Genomic DNA, 19,513 nt, shown 5'->3' with positions numbered 1-19,513 from the left:
CCTCTAAGCCTCGGTGGGAGTTTTTGGCTGGTCTTTAATGGGATTTCTGCGTGTGCCCCGGCACAGTTTGGGCAAATAAAGTGTGGAAAGGGGGCTTCTGAATAAGAGATCCGGTAAAAATGATTTCCTCCCACTAAGAATGTGTGCTTATTCGCTCTGATTGCTTTCCTGTTCACGTCCACGTGCGCCAACGCAGATCCATAAAGAAAAAGCCTCTCAAACAAGTGTAAAGAATTACTTCAGCTCCACCCGACACCTGGAGAGGTGTTCAGCTGTCGCTTACAGAACTGTGCAAGTCTCGACTCTTTCTTCAGGCTCCGAACTCAAGGGATGAACCAGTGTTGTCTACACTTGTTTCTCATCATCCTGTAATCTTTTAAAGTGGTTTTAAGCAATAGTTCTCCAGCTTTCTGAAGTTTTTATTTGAACATTTTCTGCTTTTTTCACTCATTTTCAGTCCAGTTCCTGAAGCTATTTTCACAGAAAAGGGTTTCTTTCTTTGTTCAGCCACTTAACTCTGACCTATGAACCCTTCAGGCAGAAAAAAGGCTCCTAACTCAAGGGATGAACCAGTGTTGTGTCGACACAGAACAGACAACTTAGCAAAGAAGCCATTTTAAACTGGATCTTTAGGGACTTTGTTACCAGCAGCCTGTCACAAAGACACATCATTTGTTCCCATTTCTTTAGCTGCATCTATGAAAAACAGCAAAGAAAACACAGTTTTACAGACAGAAAATAGGATTTCTGCAGCAACAAGGTGATTCCCAAAGAGCTATTAGCTGAAAACTTGGCATATCTCAGCATGGTGTGCAGTGTGTCCTTAAAACATTTGAGGAAACTGGACAAGTGGAGGACAAAAGAAGAAGTGTCAGGCCTAAAAAACTATCTACAGCAGATGAACAGGATCTGAAAGTGATGTCCTTAAGAAAGAGGAAAAAATCCAGCTGTGACCTGACAGGACCTGAGAGATGCATCTGGACCTTCAGCTGATCCATCTACTGTTGGCCCAAGCCTCATCAGAAATGGTCTCCATGGAAGGGTGGCTGTCAAGAAGCCATTCTTAAGGAAGGGAAACAGGGAGAAAAGGCTGAGCTGTGCCAAATGACACAAGAAGTGGACTGAAAATCAGTGGCAACAGGTCTTATGGAGGGATGAATCCTCCCCAGAGCCCGGACCTCAACATTATTGAAGCAGTGTGGGATCATCTGACAGAGAACGGAACAAAAGGCAGCCCACATCCAAAGAAGAGCTTTGGGATGTCCTTCAAGAAGCCTGGAGATTCATTCCTCATTTGTTTTTACATCATTCAGACATGTTTTAAGCTGCTTATCACAGCAGATGTCGGCATGTCTCGTCTTTTCTTACAGTATTTGGGTACATTTGGCTGCTTGTGAGCTTTTATCAAGTAAAAGAAGAGAGGAGCTTCAAAAACATCAATTATAATCGGTTTGGCTTGAGCTCAACCCCACAGACACACAGATGTAAAACATGACATCAGAGAAGTCGCTGGCGTCTGACGGCGGTACAGTTTGCGTCCTCCGGGGCTAATTTCACGGTCTGACGGGCAGACACGGGGCAGGCTGGTTCACTCATCTCTGACTGTAGACTTTAAAGGCCGTGTGTGTGCAGCAGGATGAATGAGTGGTGGGTGTTCGCCTCACACTGAGGATGACTCTCTGCTGAGCAGCGAATCACAGAAACGACGTCACAACTCGTCACTGAAGCATTCCTCTGGAGGAGAAGTGGGATGTTTCACATGGGATCGTCTTCTTGTGTGTTCCCTTTAAACAATCTGCAGCCTGGGTGGTTTGGTGTCGTGTCCTGAGGTTTCTGCATTATTTGACTCTGTGTCCTGATGTTTTTGCATTATTTGACTCTGTGTCCTGAGGTTTCTGCATTATTTGACTCTGCGTCCTGAGGTTTCTGCATTATTTGACTCTGTGTCCTGATGTTTCTGCATTATTTGACTCTGGGTCCTGATGTTTCTGCATTATTTGACTCTGGGTCCTGATGTTTCTGCATTATTTGACTCTATGTCCTGAGGTTTCTGTATTATTTGCCTCTGTGTCCTGAGGTTTCTGCATTATTTGACTCTGTGTCCTGATGTTTCTGCATTATTTGACTCTGCGTCCTGATGTTTCTGCATTATTTGCCTCTGCGTCCTGAGGTTTCGGCATTATTTGACTCTGTGTCCTGAGGTTTCTGCATTATTTGACTCTGTGTCCTGAGGTTTCTGCATTATTTGACTCTGGGTCCTGAGGTTTCTGCATTATTTGACTCTGTGTCCTGAGGTTTCTGCATTATTTGACTCTGTGTCCTGATGTTTCTGCATTTTTTGACTCTGTGTCCTGAGGTTTCTGCATTATTTGACTCTGTGTCCTGATGTTTCTGCATTATTTGACTCTGCGTCCTGAGGTTTCTGCATTATTTGACTCTGTGTCCTGATGTTTCTGCATTATTTGACTCTGGGTCCTGATGTTTCTGCATTATTTGACTCTATGTCCTGAGGTTTCTGTATTATTTGCCTCTGTGTCCTGAGGTTTCTGCATTATTTGACTCTGTGTCCTGATGTTTCTGCATTATTTGACTCTGCGTCCTGATGTTTCTGCATTATTTGACTCTGTGTCCTGAGGTTTCTGTATTATTTGACTCTGTGTCCTGATGTTTCTGCATTATTTGACTCTGTGTCCTGATGTTTCTGCATTATTTGACTCTGTGTCCTGATGTTTCTGCATTATTTGCCTCTGTGTCCTGATGTTTCTGCATTTTTTGACTCTGTGTCCTGAGGTTTCTGTATTATTTGACTCTGTGTCCTGAGGTTTCTGCATTATTTGACTCTGTGTCCTGAGGTTTCTGCATTATTTGCCTCTGTGTCCTGATGTTTCTGCATTTTTTGACTCTGTGTCCTGAGGTTTCTGTATTATTTGACTCTGTGTCCTGATGTTTCTGCATTATTTGCCTCTGTGTCCTGAGGTTTCTGTATTATTTGACTCTGTGTCCTGATGTTTCTGCATTATTTGACTCTGTGTCCTGAGGTTTCTGTATTATTTGACTCTGTGTCCTGAGGTTTCTGCATTATTTGACTCTGTGTCCTGAGGTTTCTGGATTATTTGACTCTGTGTCCTGAGGTTTCTGCATTTTTTGACTCTGTGTCCTGAGGTTTCTGCATTATTTGACTCTGCGTCCTGAGGTTTCTGCATTATTTGACTCTGTGTCCTGATGTTTCTGCATTATTTGACTCTGTGTCCTGATGTTTCTGCATTTTTTGACTCTGTGTCCTGATGTTTTTGCATTATTTGACTCTGGGTCCTGATGTTTCTGCATTATTTGACTCTGGGTCCTGATGTTTCTGTATTATTTGACTCTGGGTCCTGAGGTTTCTGCATTATTTGACTCTGGGTCCTGATGTTTCTGCATTATTTGACTCTGTGTCCTGAGGTTTCTGCATTATTTGACTCTGTGTCCTGATGTTTCTGCATTATTTGACTCTGTGTCCTGAGGTTTCTGCATTATTTGCCTCTGGGTCCTGATGTTTCTGCATTATTTGACTCTGGGTCCTGATGTTTCTGCATTATTTGACTCTGTGTCCTGAGGTTTCTGCATTATTTGACTCTGTGTCCTGATGTTTCTGCATTATTTGACTCTGGGTCCTGAGGTTTCTGCATTATTTGCCTCTGTGTCCTGAGGTTTCTGCATTATTTGACTCTGTGTCCTGATGTTTCTGCATTATTTGACTCTGGGTCCTGATGTTTCTGCATTATTTGACTCTATGTCCTGAGGTTTCTGTATTATTTGCCTCTGTGTCCTGAGGTTTCTGCATTATTTGACTCTGTGTCCTGATGTTTCTGCATTATTTGACTCTGTGTCCTGATGTTTCTGCATTATTTGCCTCTGTGTCCTGAGGTTTCTGCATTATTTGACTCTGTGTCCTGAGGTTTCTGCATTATTTGCCTCTGTGTCCTGAGGTTTCTGCATTATTTGCCTCTGTGTCCTGATGTTTCTGCATTATTTGACTCTGTGTCCTGATGTTTTTGCATTATTTGACTCTCTGAGCAGCTTCTTTTCCCTTCAAACCAAACCAAACCCAACTTTTTTTTCATGAATAACCATCCAGGCGCCCCCTGCTGTTCTAACACCGTTTCTATGATTTCGATAGAAGCCAAAATTAAGATCCGTCACTTCAAATCCAAACCTCAGAGTTGGGATTAAGCATTTATTATATATATATCCCTTCAGTGCTGTGACAGAGCTGTAGAGTTCATATCCAGCAGCCAGCACTTGTGTTCAGCCTGGAGGATAAATGGAGGAAACTGTCAGGTGGTAAAGCTTGACCAGACTTAAGAGTGCATGAGGTGAATTTACAGGGTGGAGCAACACAGCAGCCTCACAGGGAAAAGTCTGGTTTTAAAAAGAAACACTTAAACTCTTCTTATCTTTCCTCATATTAAGATAAACCAAAGCTGCCTTGAACGGCCTGAACTGTCCAAACAAAGCGACCTGAAAGCTAAACTAGACTAAACAATGACCAGCTTCCGTTGAGCAGAAAGGAAATAAGTTCCCACGTCCAAGGCCGTGATAAGATGGCTGCACAAACACGTGGAAGCAGCCAGAAGCAGAGCGTAAAGTAGAGATTTCCAGCAGCTTCTCTTGAACATGTACAAATGGTGAAGCATTAGGTAGATGGAGGCTGGTTGGTTAAGGATGGTTCTATCATTAATTATCACGTAGAGTTTATTTAATTCTGACTAAATAGAGCTGGAAAAACACCATCTTCCCTTTTTAGTTAAAGTTATTTCTTTAAAACTGAAGTAATTCTGACTAAATAGAGCTGGAAAAACACCATCTTCCCTAAAACTGAAGGTTTGCATGTGAATTTAACACCTTTCATTGTCTGATTTTGGGCTTGTTCACGGTGAGCTGAGCCGATCAGTTTGGCCTCGGACACCAAAGATGTCTTCTCTTCTCTGTCTTTGTTTCTGTTAAATGAGAATCCGAAGGAATCCTCTAACAGTTTGCCTCTTTCTGTGTTGGCAGTCTTCGATGAGAGGCTCTCCATGATGAGCAGCTAACACTGTCGGCCGCACAACGACGGGAAGAGACGTGGCTGCTGCACCATCCACAGTCGACGCATGGCGGTATTAGGGGTAAGAGCCACTTTTTCAATTATCATGACAAGAAAAGTGAAATCGGACTGAAAAAACAACATTCCTGCCTGAATTAAAGCTAATAAAATGTGAACAAATTCAGCTTGAAGGCTCAGAAACTGAAAACAGCATCAGATATTATTGGCTTTGGATTGAAAAGATCACATGATTGCATTTATTTCAACAGTTTCAGTGAAAATCACTGAAAAATGGAGGCCTGAAACACTGAAACTGCCAAATAAATAACTAAAAAGCACATAAATGGCTCCATAAGTAAATGAACATGCCGATAAATGCTAAAAAAGTAACTTTTTTCTCTTTGTTTCCTTCCTATAGTTTATCGTCGTGCCGCTTTATATTTCGTAACTGCATTTTTTTCAAGCTCTTGAGTCTAATTTGAGTTTCGTTTCGTTAGTTTCAGTTCACATTTCAAACCAAAGATGCCTCCCTCGGTGGACAGAAACTGTAAAGGAGACTCTTTTCTGTCTGTGTTGAGGCGCCTGCACAGTTCGAACTGAGGGTTTTAGATCGGGTCTGAGCCTCTAAATAATGCACGTCTCTGCGTCTGATTGGCCGAACACGAGCAGCCTTTGTCTGAACCATCTCTGCTGGTTATCTTGACACACTTCAGCCACCTTGTTTTCACTCCACAGGGAACCTGATTTTATGTGGAAACGCATCCAGAGACACTGGCTGCTTCTTATCCCATCTGCTGAACTGATTTTCTTGGTTCTGTGAACTTTGTTATTACGATTACGCAGAATTGGCTCATGCCGCTCGGACATTTTCTTCTAATTTGAAAGGTTTTCTGCCTTAGAGATGAACAGAAAGAGCCCTTCATCCAGTCTGGATGTTACCAGCCTCACATCTGTCAGTGTGACATTTATGTGCAGAAAGTCTTTCATCTTTCTTTTTATTCAGACTTCAGGAGTCAGTTTGATGTGAAGCTGAAGCAGCAGCCGAGTTTAGAATAAATCAACAGCAGCTGAATGGCAGCTAAGCTTGTCGTCTTGGCTGCAGCGAGCACTCGACTTAAACAGGTGTGTAACTGTTTCCTGAACCTCTAAAGAGGTTTCTCCGAGGTCACGCTTCCTCTGCCGCAGCCCCAGTTACAGTCCTCCTCATTACAGGGATTCCTGTAGGCTACTATGAAAGGACACATGTGGCATCATCATTTAGCACTTAATGTTTCATAAAACAGGAAAACGGATCAGAGTTCAAAGACGTATTTAGCTCTGTGGGATCTTTGCAGCCTCGGGCACTCGGAGATCTTTATTGGCGGATTGATTCAACTGCACACGCAGATTTAGATTAGTTGGGTTTATATTTGCTTTAAAGCAAATGTGGAGTTTTATCTTGTGAAAAGCTGTAAAAAAAAGGAAAGAAATGTGAATCAGACACTGGTCTGAAGCGGATAAACTCGGCTGCGTTGCTCATGGGTGTAATTCAGTAAAATAAGTTTAATTTCTGCAAATATCTGGGATATTGTATCATACACCTGAAGATGCAAACCAGTCACTTGACTTTACTGACTGGAAACAGCTGGTGAGGCACATTATTTTAATTCTCCAGGTTGTTTCCATTCCCCCGAAAGAGCAACAAGTCTTCTTAAAGGGGAACTCCGGTATTTTTAAACCTTATTTCTGGTATGAAATACGTTCATCTGCTCACCAAGAACAGTTTGGGGAAAGTCGGCGTCCTTCAGAAGATATTTAGATAACTGGAGATCCATATAACGGAGTGAACGGGGCTTAGAGGATGCAGCCTCTAAATAAGGCATTATCTGTCTTTATTTCACCAATACTTTAAGAAGAATGAATGAATGAACGTGTGCTATAGCTCTGTTAGCTCATAGCTGCTGTTATGTGGCTACTTGCAGCTATAGGAGAGCTAACGGAGGGATTTCTACACAGGCACTCTACTGGGACCACTTCATCCACACGCCCCCCTGCAGCACAGTTTATTCACTCCGTGCTCTGTGACAGTCGGCTAACTTCACACAGAGTTTGCTGCTGGTAGTTTTGTGCAACATGGCAGGATATTTATCAGATTTTGATGACGTGAACGACGAGTTTGAGTAAGATGGACGTTCTTACCGGAGGGAATGAGCTGTGCTGCAGGGGGGCGTGTGGATGAAGTGGTCCCAGTAGAGTGCCTGTGTAGAAATCCCTCCGTTAGCTCTCCTATAGCTGCAAGTAGCCACATAACAGCAGCTATGAGCTAACAGAGCTATAGCACACGTTCATTCATTCATTCTTCTTAAAGTATTGGTGAAATAAAGACAGATAATGCCTTATTTAGAGGCTGCATCCTCTAAGCCCCGTTCACTCCGTTATATGGATCTCCAGTTATCTAAATATCTTCTGAAGGACGCCGACTTTCACCAAACTGTTCTCTGTGAGTAGATGAACGTATTTCATGCCAGAAATAAGGTCCAGGTTTAAAAATACCGGAGTTCCCCTTTAAAAACAGGCAAAAGCCACATCAAGCCAGCTTATGATTGTTTTTGTGCATTAGTGGAAGTCTTTGTATTCTTTCCATCCGCCTTTTGAAAATGTGACTCGAACAATGGAAACCTGCTTAATGTGGCCAACATGTGGTGCAAAAAGTGAGATTTCCCAGTCTGGATTTGGTCCGATGCACTCATGGATCCCTTCAAAGTTCAGTGTCCCACATTCTGAGCTCCTCCTGTCAGCTTCCTCTCGTCTCCAGGTGTGTTTTATGTCGAGGGCGGCTGTAACGCCGGAGGTAGGCTGGTCATCTTTCAATCAGAAGCTTGCTGGTCCCGTCTCCAACTCCCCAGAAACTCTCATAGCCCCCCTTCTTTTCACAGTCGTAAATCACTTTGAATTTAAGCGTCTAATTGATTTAATGAGATGGAATCAAGATGTTCTTCAGGATAAGATGTTTTAAAAGGTTCCCTGTTGGAGGAGGGAGACGAGAAGCCGCCAGACGAAGAGAAATCAGAGGAGCTTTGAGTTTAGGGGAGGATTTCCTCTAATGCAGCCTGGGAGACAAAACTTGGGGCAAAGCTGCCGACTTCCACAGTCGCCAGCTAAGCTGTGAGTTCAGAGCAAACAAAGATAACGCCCTGGCTTGGTGCTTTTTGCACCCTCTGAATGTGATTTGTGGGCCGATGAGCACATGGAGGGAGTTTCTGCGAGTGGACGCATTTGTAAATGATGCTCCTGGCAGAGTGAAACCACGGTTAGTCACAGTAACCGTGAATCACCGGCTGTGTTGCAGCCTGTTTGTCCTGAATTTCTGATTGTGTTGCTACACGTTGAACTCGAGCCTCGCTGTGGCGATGCTGCACTGTGGTTAAAAGGGATGAATGACTCACCTGCCTTTTTGGTGATGCTATCTCAGATTTAAAGTCAACGCCTCATCTAGTCCAGATGAATGGAATATGTTGTTAGGCTGGGAATATGGAGCTGGGAGCGGCTCCGGCCCAACCCTCTCCACCCCTCCCCCACAACACCTGAACTGGATCCAGTGGATATGGAGAATATGAGATGAATTTCAACATGTGGCCCAATTTGAGCTCATATCTTGTGAATTTTACTGATTGTGGAGGCAATCTTGGCTCTTGGCTCAGTTTCCTGGAGTGTTGAACTGTGCAGGTTGTTCTGGAGGGTTGGGACGTGCACATAAACATGTGTGCACTCTGTGAAATGAAGCTTTACTGTGTGATGGTGAGAGCTGCTGCTGCTTCCTGCTTTCTGCTGACCCAAACGTTGCTTTCCACGCGCTCGTTGCTGTTATTATCAACAAAACAAGCAGCTTAATCTGCTCTTCTGAGCGTGTTGCAACGATATGACGGATGATGAAATGATTTCCACACCGTACTTTGTCTCGGCAGATGCTCCCCTGCACCCTCTCCAGCAGAAAATCTCCTGCTGTGACGTACTGGAGGAAAAATCTGCCGAACGTGTGAAAATGACAGTCAATGTTAAGGGAAAAGGGGAAGAAGCATTAAACTGGAGTGGAAGTGGAACGTGTTATTAGTGAAAAGTCGTTCAGATGAACAGAAGTTGATGGAAAACAGCACCGTACTCCCCACTCAAATATATCTCTAAATGTTTCCATTTAATCTATCGGAACAAAATTTAGTTGTGAGAGCGAGAGATTCAGGTCCTGCTGGTCTCAAAGTTTCACCCCCACACATTGCACACCTCTACTTTAACAACTGACAAACTACTGCCTTAAAACCTCACAGAACTCCCGCATTACACCATTTATTAAGGAAAATTAAAAAGTTTATCAGGGAAAAGGGGAAGTAACATTAAACTAGAGCAAGCTTTGTGCGAGTGACTGACTTTGAGGGTCGGACCAATGAGCTTGCAGCCAGTAGCGTGCAGCCGGTAACGTGCAGCCGGTAGCGTGCAGCCTGTAACGTGCAGCCTGTAGCGTGCAGCCTGTAGCGCGCAGCCTGTAGCGCGCAGCCTGTAGCGCGCAGCCAGTAACGCGCAGCCTGTAGCGCGCAGCCAGTAGCGCGCAGCCGGTAGCATGCAGGGAACTGAGCACGAGCAGAAGCAGGCCATGGGTTGCTCACGGTTACCAAATGAGAAATGAGCTCGTTATCGAGTGCATCGTTCCTCAGATCGCTCAGAATTTCAGTGATCGGGACAGTTTGCGGGAGAAAAGCAACAAAAGTGACTTCCTGCATCAGATAACCAATCAAAACTCATCAGAAAACGGACACGCCACCAAATGAAAGATTGAATGTGGGCGGGGCTTATAATTTCCACTACAACCAGTCAGCAGAGGGCGATGGATGCACTGTGGCTTCCCCACAGTTGGGCTTGTTTGGGCCAGACAAATCTACTCTTTTTGGCTTTTTTTATGCTGCTGTGGAGACTTTGAGATGTGATCCAGCAGCTCGATGGACGTGTCATGCGTGGATCTGGCCAAGTCGCTCCACGTCTGAAGAGTAACTGAACAGGTCTGCACCCCTGCAGAGGGTTAGCCGTCAGTGTGGACTCTTTAGCATGTTTGAGCTGCTTACCCTCTTGGTAAACAAACTAAAAGTGGATGCAGATCCAGCTGCTTGTGTTAGGGTAGATTTGAACCCAGTGAAGTCTCCTCAGGGTGTTTCTGATGGTGAGGGGCTGCCTTCGGGCTTACAAAGGAAAAGTTCTCACAGAAAAGCCGCTCACACAGTCTCTTTGAAACGCTTCTGCTTTAAAAAGTTGGACACGAACAGAAAGTATGTCACGAAGTCCTTAAAACTCTCTTCTTTTACCACCTAAAAAATGCAGTATGGATTAGAAGCCTTCTGTCTAAACCAGACCTGGAGAAACTCCGGCTTTGATCTCGAATAGACTCGACTGCTGCGATGGGCCTTCCAAAGAAAAGCATCCAACAACTGCAGCGTGTTCAAAATGCAGCTGCAGGGTGCTCACAAACCCAGAAAGTACGACCACATCCCACCAGTTCTCAGGTCTTTGCACTGGCTTCCTCTGTGAGAGATTAATTTAAAATTAAATGGTTTGGGCCCAAAATACCTGCTAAATCTCCTTATTCCCTTATCCAACCATCCAGAACCCTGAGGTCACCTGTTAAGGGTCTGCTAACGGTTTATAGTCCTAAGATAAAACATGGAAAAGCATAATTTTGCTGCTTATTTCTGGAACAAACTCCCTGAAACACTCAGATGTGCCCAAATGTTGCTGCTTTTAAATCAAAGCTCAAAGCTTTCTTGATTTGTCAGGCCTTTGAAAAGAGTTTATTTTCTCCTTTTTACTCGTCTTATCCTTTCTTACCAAAGCATTTTCTTAATTCTATCTTCACTGCTTCTGCTTCCAGCTGAGTGGATTTTACAGAAGGTTTTATTGCCTTGTTTTACGTGTCTTTGCACGTTTTCATCCTTTTATTCTGCTCTTTTCCTGCTTTGTAAAGCACATTGAGTTGCACTTGTGTATGAAATACAAATAAAACGGCCTTGCCTTCTTTTCAGAGGTCAGTCTCCGTTTTACCTGCACATCGTGGCCTTAATTTCAGCAGTCTGGCTTCTAAACGCTGTGAGAAACGAGTCGGTTTGTGAATTCTCTGTTCAGGGCTGACCAGCTTCTCCAGCTGCTTAAACAAGTTGTTTTCAGCAGCATCTTCTGTATCTTCTTCAAAGTTTCTACAAAGGGATGATTTAAAGTGACACTACACCCCCCATCAGACAGTCCAAACCACAAAACCAACTAAATAAGTCAGAAAAAGCAGCAATTCTGCACATTTAAGTGAACTTTTGGTATTTCTTAAAAGCCCTGCTGTCATATTTATGTCTGAGATATAATCAGTGGCAGATTATTACCAGATAAACGTTTTAATGCGTCAAAATCTAGTAACGAAGGCTATTTAGTGAAGTAAGAAGTATGTTTCCTCCAACACAGAGAGAAGTAAAAGTGTGGAAGATGTTATCAAGGCTCTTTTCCTGTCTGCCGCTGCCAGCCTATGAGTGTTTAGTCTGATTGGATTACAAAGTATTACCTAATTACCACAGAGCAGCTCTCTGCCTGATCCAATCTAGCAACAGCTCCGTGCTTCATCTCTCTTTGCTCACAGTCTGCTGGGCACAGAGTCGGATCCGAGCCGCCGCCCCACAGTGAAACTCAACCTTATGATCGGTGATCAGACGGGGAAGTTGACTTTTTCACGTTTTATCTCAGCCTGGTTCGAGGGAGGTTTATGTGAAACAGTTCATATCATAAATGGGGTGTGTTGATGTGGATCTGAGCCAGAACCAGCAGCACAGAGCAAACATGTTCTTTTATTGTTGGGTTATCTCTCGGCTTCTGTATTGATGGGCAGGATTCCCTCACACGTTGTTTTCTCTCCAGATAACGTTCCTCAGAGGCTGAATGACTTCAGTATTCTCCTTCTTTTTCCTCCACAGAACCCCGACATGCTGACGAGGAAGATAAAGCTGTGTCACATCAACGCCCACATCACATGCCGCCTGTGTGAGGGCTACCTGATCGACGCCACCACCGTCACAGAGTGTTTGCACACCTGTAGGTCCCTCCTCACACACTCTCCCTGTCTTTCACGTGTGGTCAGCTCTTCTTTGTGTTGCTTCTTCTGAAAGGCAGGAGTGATTCTCTTTTCTTTCACTCACTGCTCCTCGTCTGGCACCAGCAGCGAAGCCTCTGGTGAAGCCTCTGATCCGCCTGCTGGTCGCTTGGTGCTTTAATATGTTGTTTCCACAAACCCTAATCTGAGAAAGAAAGGTCTCGGTACATCTTCCAGTTCTTAAAAATCAAAGCCGGCGCCTTGAACCTGAGGAAACCGCAGCATCACAGAGCGTGTAATCTGCACAATATGCGTGTAAGAGGGGAGATGATGCTGTCTCTCATTCACTCTGTGGTGCGTCGTTAGCGGGGTTCAATAAAGTTTGATCACACCATCTGTTTCCTCCTGCAGTTAGTCATTATAATATGCGATTAGGGCTCCGGCTGTCTCAAACCAACTCTATAAAAGCGGTCGGTACCTGCAGAGGAGGTGCCGTTTTTATGTCTGAGTGCTGTGAATCTTCCGCTTCCTCATTAAAGAATTGGAGCCAACTCTTAAAGCCGCCTCAGCTCAGAAGCTTGCGGTGTAAATTTCGTCTGTGAGGAGCCAGCTGGTCCCGACCACGTGCAGCCCAAAAGATTTGTAACTGCTGCAAGTGAAGGCAGCGGCCGTGCAGCCGCCGGGACCGATGGGGACAAGAAGCGAAGAAGAAAAATGGCAAACCATGAGTAGAGATTCATGACGATCCACACCTCTGCAGCACAGATTTCATGCCCCTGCATGGGAGTGTCTGCACAGCCCACCCAAAGCGTAGCAGCCACGGGGCTCTGCGTGCACACGGTGCATCGATGCACCCGCTGCGATAAAAACACGGAAATGGACTGCTGGACTTCCCCATGCAGCGGCCCGTTTGGTTCCCAAGCCTCTGTCCTGAAACGGCAGCTCTTCCCAGTCGCAGGGACGATGCTCACAACATGGACGTTTCATATCTCAGGTTGGCTGTTTCACCGGAACATTCAGTCAAATCAGCTGTGATAACACTTGTGATGGTTTAGTTGTCTCAGAGATGTCACTTTGATGATGTTTCAGCTCTTCAGGATCGTGCCGTACGGCCTCATGTTCAGAAATGGTTTAATACTCTGCAGAGGAAGAGCTGCTCGTGTGTGTGTGTGTGTGTGTGTGTGTGTGTGTGTGTGTGTGTGTGTGTGTGTGTGTGTGTGTGTGTGTGTGTGTGTGTGTGTGTGTGTGTGTGTGTGTGTGTGTGTGTGTGTGTGTGTGTGTGTGTGTGTGTGTGTGTGTGTGTGTGTGTGTGTGTGTGTGTGTGTGTGTGTGTGTGTGTGTGTGTGTGTGTGTGTGTGCAGAGCAGATGATGCCATCTGTTCAGTGTTCACCAGGCTCCACGTGAAGGTTGAATGCACGCTTTTTTCCCAGGATGCTTCCTAACTGAGTGAAATGACCAACAGAAGAGCCTTTTGAATGCTTTGATGCTTCCTTTAAGATCTCTTTTATTGAAGGATGCAGCAGACGATCCTTAATTCTGTCCCATGATTCCTTGCGGTTGCAGCTTTCAGAGCAAAGCTCGATTGTTTTCAGCCTCTTTGCGCTGAATGTGATTCTTATGAATGAATTTGAGGGGGTGTGAATGTAAATTACAAACCGTGATAATAAAGTGTTCAGAATATTTATGGAACAGCTGCAGTTTCAGTGCTGCAGACCCTCATCACGGCTTCCTCCATCCTTCCTAAAGCCCATGATGTTTCCACTGAGGTCCAGAAAAAGAGCTGAGGTAAAAACATTCAGGTCCTGGCCCTGGTCCTGGCCCTGGCCCTGGTCCTGGTCCTGGTCCTGGTCCTGGTCCTGGCCCTGGCCCTGGCCCTGGTCCTGCTGGTCCTGGTCCTGGTCCTGGCCCTGGTCCAGGTCCAGGTCCAGGTCCTGGCTCTGGCCCTGGTCCTGGTCCTGGCCCTGGTCCTGGTCCTGGCCCTGGCTCTGGCCCTGGTCCTGGTCCTGGCCCTGGTCCTGGCCCTGGTCCTGGTCCTGGTCCTGGTCCTGGTCCTGGTCCTGGCCCTGGCCCTGGTCCTGGCCCTGGTCCTGGTCCTGGCCCTGGCTCTGGCCCTGGCCCTGGTCCTGGTCCTGGCCCTGGTCCTGGCCCTGGCCCTGGCCCTGGTCCTGGCCCTGGTCCTGGTCCTGGTCCTGGTCCTGGTCCTGGTCCTGGTCCTGGTCCTGGTCCAGGTCCACCCTGAGTTGCATATTGCTGTGAAACCATGTTGCTCCTCAGGTTTAAAGCGGATCACAGCAGGAAAAGCAGAATGAAGTCACTCAGTTTATTAGGATTCATGCTGAGAAGCGGCTCCATACAAATGAAGCTCTTTAACTCTGGAAAGAAGGAGCCAACCAGAGGAACTCCTCCACTGGTTCCCGGTCCGGTCCCGTGGATGTTCCATCTCAGCCGAGTCACATTCGTGGCTCATCCTGCCATCAGTCATCCTGATGAAGACTCATCGGACTCTTAAAAAGCAACAGAAGCTGGAAGCTGAGCCGCCGACATGCAGCTCAGAGCGGACCGGGACCTGGAAGCCATGCAGCGATGAACCGTTGGTGCTGTTTTCAGTTCGTTTCTGTCAGAAAACCCGTTTTCAGACAGTGTCAAGGTTTGAGAACGGTTTTCAAAACATTCTCTCCGGTCTTAACTGTTTAAGGTTGATCATTTAAGATTTTTTTGATCCTTTGACGTGAGTTTACCAGCTAAAAGCTTCAGATTTTCATAAAATCTTCACATGAGGAGTGCTTGCACTTTGCAACATTCCTCATGCATTTCAGGAGGTACTTTTTATTCCCTGTCTTGGGGAAAAGGCGGCAGAACAACCTTGTGGTAGATGTTTGGGGGTCACTGAGTTGATGAGGCCTCCTCTGGAAACTTGCTTTAATGCTCACATGAGATCTGGGTGAGTCAGCTGAGGGCTCAGCCAACAGTATACTGACACCGAGCTGATAAGTGTCCTGCAGAATCCTCTGCTCTGTGGGCTTTCAGCTGCAGGGCACTCAGAGCTGAACCAGAAGTGTTTATTCCCAGTGCAATGCGTCCATCTTTCTCCAAACTGAACTTTAGGGTCGACAACTGTATTGCATTTATTCACTTTATTCACTTTCCATACGCACATACTCTGCACTTTAACCACTTTTACTGCTGTTTTGCACTTCTGGTCGGATGCTAACTGCATTTCGTTGTCTCGGTACCTGTACTTTGTGCCATGACAATAAAGTTGAATCTAATCTAATCTAATCTAATCAATCTGTGTCTGGTTTTCATGGACCAGACTGAAGGCAGAAGCTTTTGCTCATTTCACACCAGGAAAAACCCGATTCTGAGCACCTAATTCCGAGAAATGAATTTAAATCTTTTCAGATGCACATTATAGATGTTTTCAGTGATATTTGCAGCACAGACCAATCTAAATCTCCGATGCAAAGATAAGAGCGGAGCATTGAAAACAAACCAAGACGTTTGGATGCCTCGTCGCTCCACTAGAGGGAGCTCTTGCACCTTAGATGGGAGCCATTCTGCTCTGTTTCAACATCAGTCCAGACCCGACGCTTTGATTCTCCTTCCCAGTTTGAGCGGGGGCTCTATTGGAGAGTCGAGACAAAGAAATTCACATTACGTCACCAATGCAGCTGCTCTCGCAGACTGGGCTCCACTGCAATAAAGCTGTCAGGTGCAGATGGATTTTATTGCACGTCGGGTGCAGTAAATTACATTTCAGGGTTGTACACTTCATGTGTTGTGCTCACGAAGGGGTCTCTAGGTGAGAGATGAAATCAGTGTAATATAAACACGTTTTACAGGATCAGTGTATTCATCAGAAGTCAGTTTGTGACTCAGATGTGTTTTTCCTGCTGTCAGACGAGCACCTGAGCCTCTTAATTACTTCATTTCGCTCACAGTGATGTTTGTTTGAAGCCACTGGTTCACCGAGCAGCAGTTAAATGTTCTTTTAACTCGGCGAAGGATCTTTTTTTTGTATCTTAAAGCTTGAATGTGGGGAAAAAGATAAATCAGCGGGTGTTCTTGCTGTGAAAAGCAAATAAATCCAACCTGACATGAAGCCTTGACTTTATCTGATGGAAATATTTACGCTTTACAACATTAATCATCACTGGACTGGAAGTTATGAACACTTTAGAATTAAATTTGACATGGCAACGTAAATATTTCTAATTAGAGTCCTGCGTTTCTCACGTTTTTCTGCTTTTTCCCTCAGTCTCAGTCCAGTTCTTGTACCTTGTTTGTTTGTTCAGCCACTTAACTCTGACCTTTGAACCCTTCAGGCAGAAAAAAGGCTCCTAACTCAAGGGATGAACCAGTGTTGTGTCGACACAGAACAGACAACTTAGCAAAGAAGCCATTTTAAACTGGATCTTTAGGCACTTTGTTACAAAGACACATCATTTGTTCCCATTTCTTTAGCTGCATCTATGAAAAACAGCAAAGAAAACACAGTTTGACAGACAGAAAATAGGATTTCTGCAGCAACAAGGTGATTCCCAAAGAACCATGAAGACCGGTGTAAAACAGCTTCAACGCACTTCCTGCTCTCACACACAGCTCGGCTCCGCCCACATATTTCCTTGTTCCCTCCCCTTCAGACCTGCAGGCTGATGATGGGTGTGACCAGCAGCTGGTGAGCTGATTGGCTCAGAGCTCAGACTAGTTTCAGCTTTGAGGAAGTGAAACTTACTCAGTCGCTGATCTGAGAGGAGAAATGGCGCAGAAAGGAGTTCAGCTGGACCGGGAAAGCTTCTCTTGTTCGATCTGTTTGGATCTGCTGAAGGATCCGGTGACTATTCCCTGTGGACACAGCTACTGCAGGAACTGTATTAAAGGCTTCTGGGATGGAGAGGATCAGAAGGGAATCCACAGCTGCCCTCAGTGCAGGAAAACTTTCACACCGAGGCCTGTCCTGGAGAAAAGCACCATGTTAGCTGATTTAGTGGAGCAGCTGAAGAAGACTGGACTCCAAGCTGCTCCTGCTGATCACTGCTATGCTGGAGCTGAAGATGTGGCCTGTGATGTCTGCTCTGGAAGAAAACTGAAAGCCATAAAGTCCTGTTTAACCTGCCCAGCCTCTTACTGTGAGAATCACCTTCAGCCTCATTATGATGTGGCTCCATTAAAGAAACACAAGCTGGTGGAGCCCTCCAAGAACCTCCAGGAGAACATCTGCTCTCTTCACGATGAGGTGAAGAAGATGTTCTGCCGCACTGATCAGAAGTCTATCTGTTATCTCTGCTCTGTGGAGGAACATAAAGGCCACGACACAGTGTCAGCTGCAGCAGAAAGGACTGAGAGGCAGAGAGAGCTGGAGGGGAGTCGACAGCAAATCCAGCAGAGAGTCCAGGACCGAGAGAAAGATGTGAAGCTGCTTCAGCAGGAGGTGGAGGCCATCAATCTGTCTGCTGATAAAACAGTGGAGCACAGTGAGAAGATCTTCACTGAGCTGATCCGTCTCCTCCAGAAAAGAAGCTCTGAGGTGAAGCAGCAGATCAGATCCCAGCAGGAAACTGAAGTGAGTCGAGTCAAAGAGCTTCAGGAGAAGCTGGAGCAGGAGATCACTGAGCTGAAGAGGAAAGATGCTGAGCTGCAGCAGCTCTCACACACAGAGGATCACACCCAGTTTCTACAGAACTGCCCCTCAGTGTCAGCACTCAGGGAGTCTACACCCTCATCCAGCATCAAGATCCGTCCTCTGAGGCACTTTGAGGCTGTGACAGCAGCTGTGTCAGAGCTCAGAGAGAAACTACAGGACATCCTGAGAGAGGAATGGACCAACATCTCCCTGAGAGTCTCTGAGGTGGATGTTTTACTGTCACAGCCAGAACCAGAGAGCAGAGCTGGATTCTTAAAATATTCATGTGAAATCACACTGGATCCAAACACAGCAAACAGACGTCTGTTACTGTCAGAGGGGAACAGAAAAGTGACATTTATGAAACAACTTCAGTCTTATTCTGATCATCCAGACAGATTCACTGAATATTCTCAGGTCCTGAGCAGAGAGAGTCTGACTGGACGTTGTTACTGGGAGGTGAAGATGAGAGGGTTAGGAGTTGGTGTAGCGGTTGCATACAAGAACATCAGCAGAGCAGGAGATGGGAATGAATGTAGATTTGGACGTAATGACAAATCTTGGGCATTAGATTATCTCCTAGACAGTTATTCATTTTGGTACAACAGCATGGAAACCTCCATCTCAGGTCCTGAGTCCTCCAGAGTCGGAGTGTACCTGGATCACAGAGCAGGTATTCTGTCCTTCTACAGCGTCTCTGGAACCATGACTCTCCTCCACAGAGTCCAGACCACATTCACTCAGCCGCTCTGTGCTGGACTTTGGTTTTGGAATATTTTTGGTTCTGGAGCCACAGCAGAGTTGTGTAAAGTGGAATAAAGGTATCCTGTCAGCTCTTTGCTGTGATGTCTCTGCACTGCTGTTCGTTTTATTCCTGTGAAAATATTTGTTCTTTTGACTTTCTTCAATAAAACGGCTTCATCGCAGAGAAATGAGTCCAGTTTTCTTTGAATTTTTCTTTCCTCCGTCTCTCCCACACAGATTTGATCCACATGCTTCAGATGATTACTTTTTATTCTGTGAGCTCTGTTGTTTCTTCTTTAACAGCGAAGAAACATTTTCTGCAGCCGATAAAAACAACACGAGAACCGATGAGAACTTCAAGAAAGAGCTATTAGCTGAAAACTTGGCATATCTCAGCATGGTGTGCAGTGTGTCCTTAAAACATTTGAGGAAACTGGACAAGTGGAGGACAAAAGAAGAAGTGTCAGGCCTAAAAAACTATCTCCAGCAGATGAACAGGATCTGAAAGTGATGTCCTTAAGAAAGAGGAAAAAATCCAGCTGTGACCTGACAGGACCTGAGAGATGCATCTGGACCTTCAGCTGATCCATCTACTGTTGGCCCAAGCCTCATCAGAAATGGTCTCCATGGAAGGGTGGCTGTCAAGAAGCCATTCTTAAGGAAGGGAAACAGGGAGAAAAGGCTGAGCTGTGCCAAATGACACAAGAAGTGGACTGAAAATCAGTGGCAACAGGTCTTATGGAGGGATGAATCCTCCCCAGAGCCCGGACCTCAACATTATTGAAGCAGTGTGGGATCATCTGACAGAGAACGGAACAAAAGGAGTTTCTATAGACAACCATAGATGTATTTTCAGGATTTTTTTGCTCCTCTTCTTGCTACGCTGATATGTCTCGAAACGCTTGAAATGGGAAGAAACACTGACTCAGACACTCAGGATTATCATGTCCTGCAGACGTGAGAATACACTCACTTCAATGCTTCATTTTGTCA

The 19,513-nt window shown here is 45.4% G+C and overlaps 3 protein-coding genes across 3 annotated transcripts in view; all 3 read left to right on the top strand.

The window, feature by feature from the left end:
• Positions 1-19,513, top strand: part of LOC140317674 (nuclear cap-binding protein subunit 1) — a 189,229-nt gene that overhangs the window by 52,598 nt on the left and 117,118 nt on the right. The gene's annotated exons all lie outside the window — the stretch shown is intronic.
• LOC140317672 (polycomb group RING finger protein 3) overlaps positions 1-19,513 on the top strand; it is a 74,205-nt gene that overhangs the window by 25,708 nt on the left and 28,984 nt on the right. Inside the window, exons 2-3 of the mRNA XM_072395149.1 lie at positions 5,038-5,147; positions 12,037-12,154. Of these exons, the coding sequence (XP_072251250.1) occupies positions 5,133-5,147; positions 12,037-12,154 (133 nt within the window). The 5' untranslated portion in view covers positions 5,038-5,132. The remainder of the gene's footprint in view (positions 1-5,037; positions 5,148-12,036; positions 12,155-19,513) is intronic.
• On the top strand, positions 16,857-18,635 carry LOC140317671 (tripartite motif-containing protein 16-like). Its single transcript, XM_072395148.1, has one exon. The coding sequence runs from the start codon at positions 16,913-16,915 to the stop codon at positions 18,593-18,595; it is 1,683 nt and encodes a 560-aa protein (XP_072251249.1). The 5' UTR covers positions 16,857-16,912; the 3' UTR covers positions 18,596-18,635.

Source organism: Leuresthes tenuis, unplaced genomic scaffold, assembly GCF_036924035.1.
Source record: "Leuresthes tenuis unplaced genomic scaffold, fLeuTen1.0.hap1 SCAF_11, whole genome shotgun sequence".
NCBI classification, from domain to species: domain Eukaryota; kingdom Metazoa; phylum Chordata; class Actinopteri; order Atheriniformes; family Atherinopsidae; genus Leuresthes; species Leuresthes tenuis.
This window is presented reverse-complemented; position numbering and strand designations above follow the sequence as displayed.

Coding starts and splice junctions, on each gene's coding strand:
- LOC140317671 (XM_072395148.1), top strand. CDS start 16,913: ATGGCGCAGAAAGGAGTTCAGCTGGACCGGGAAAGCTTCTCTTGTTCG.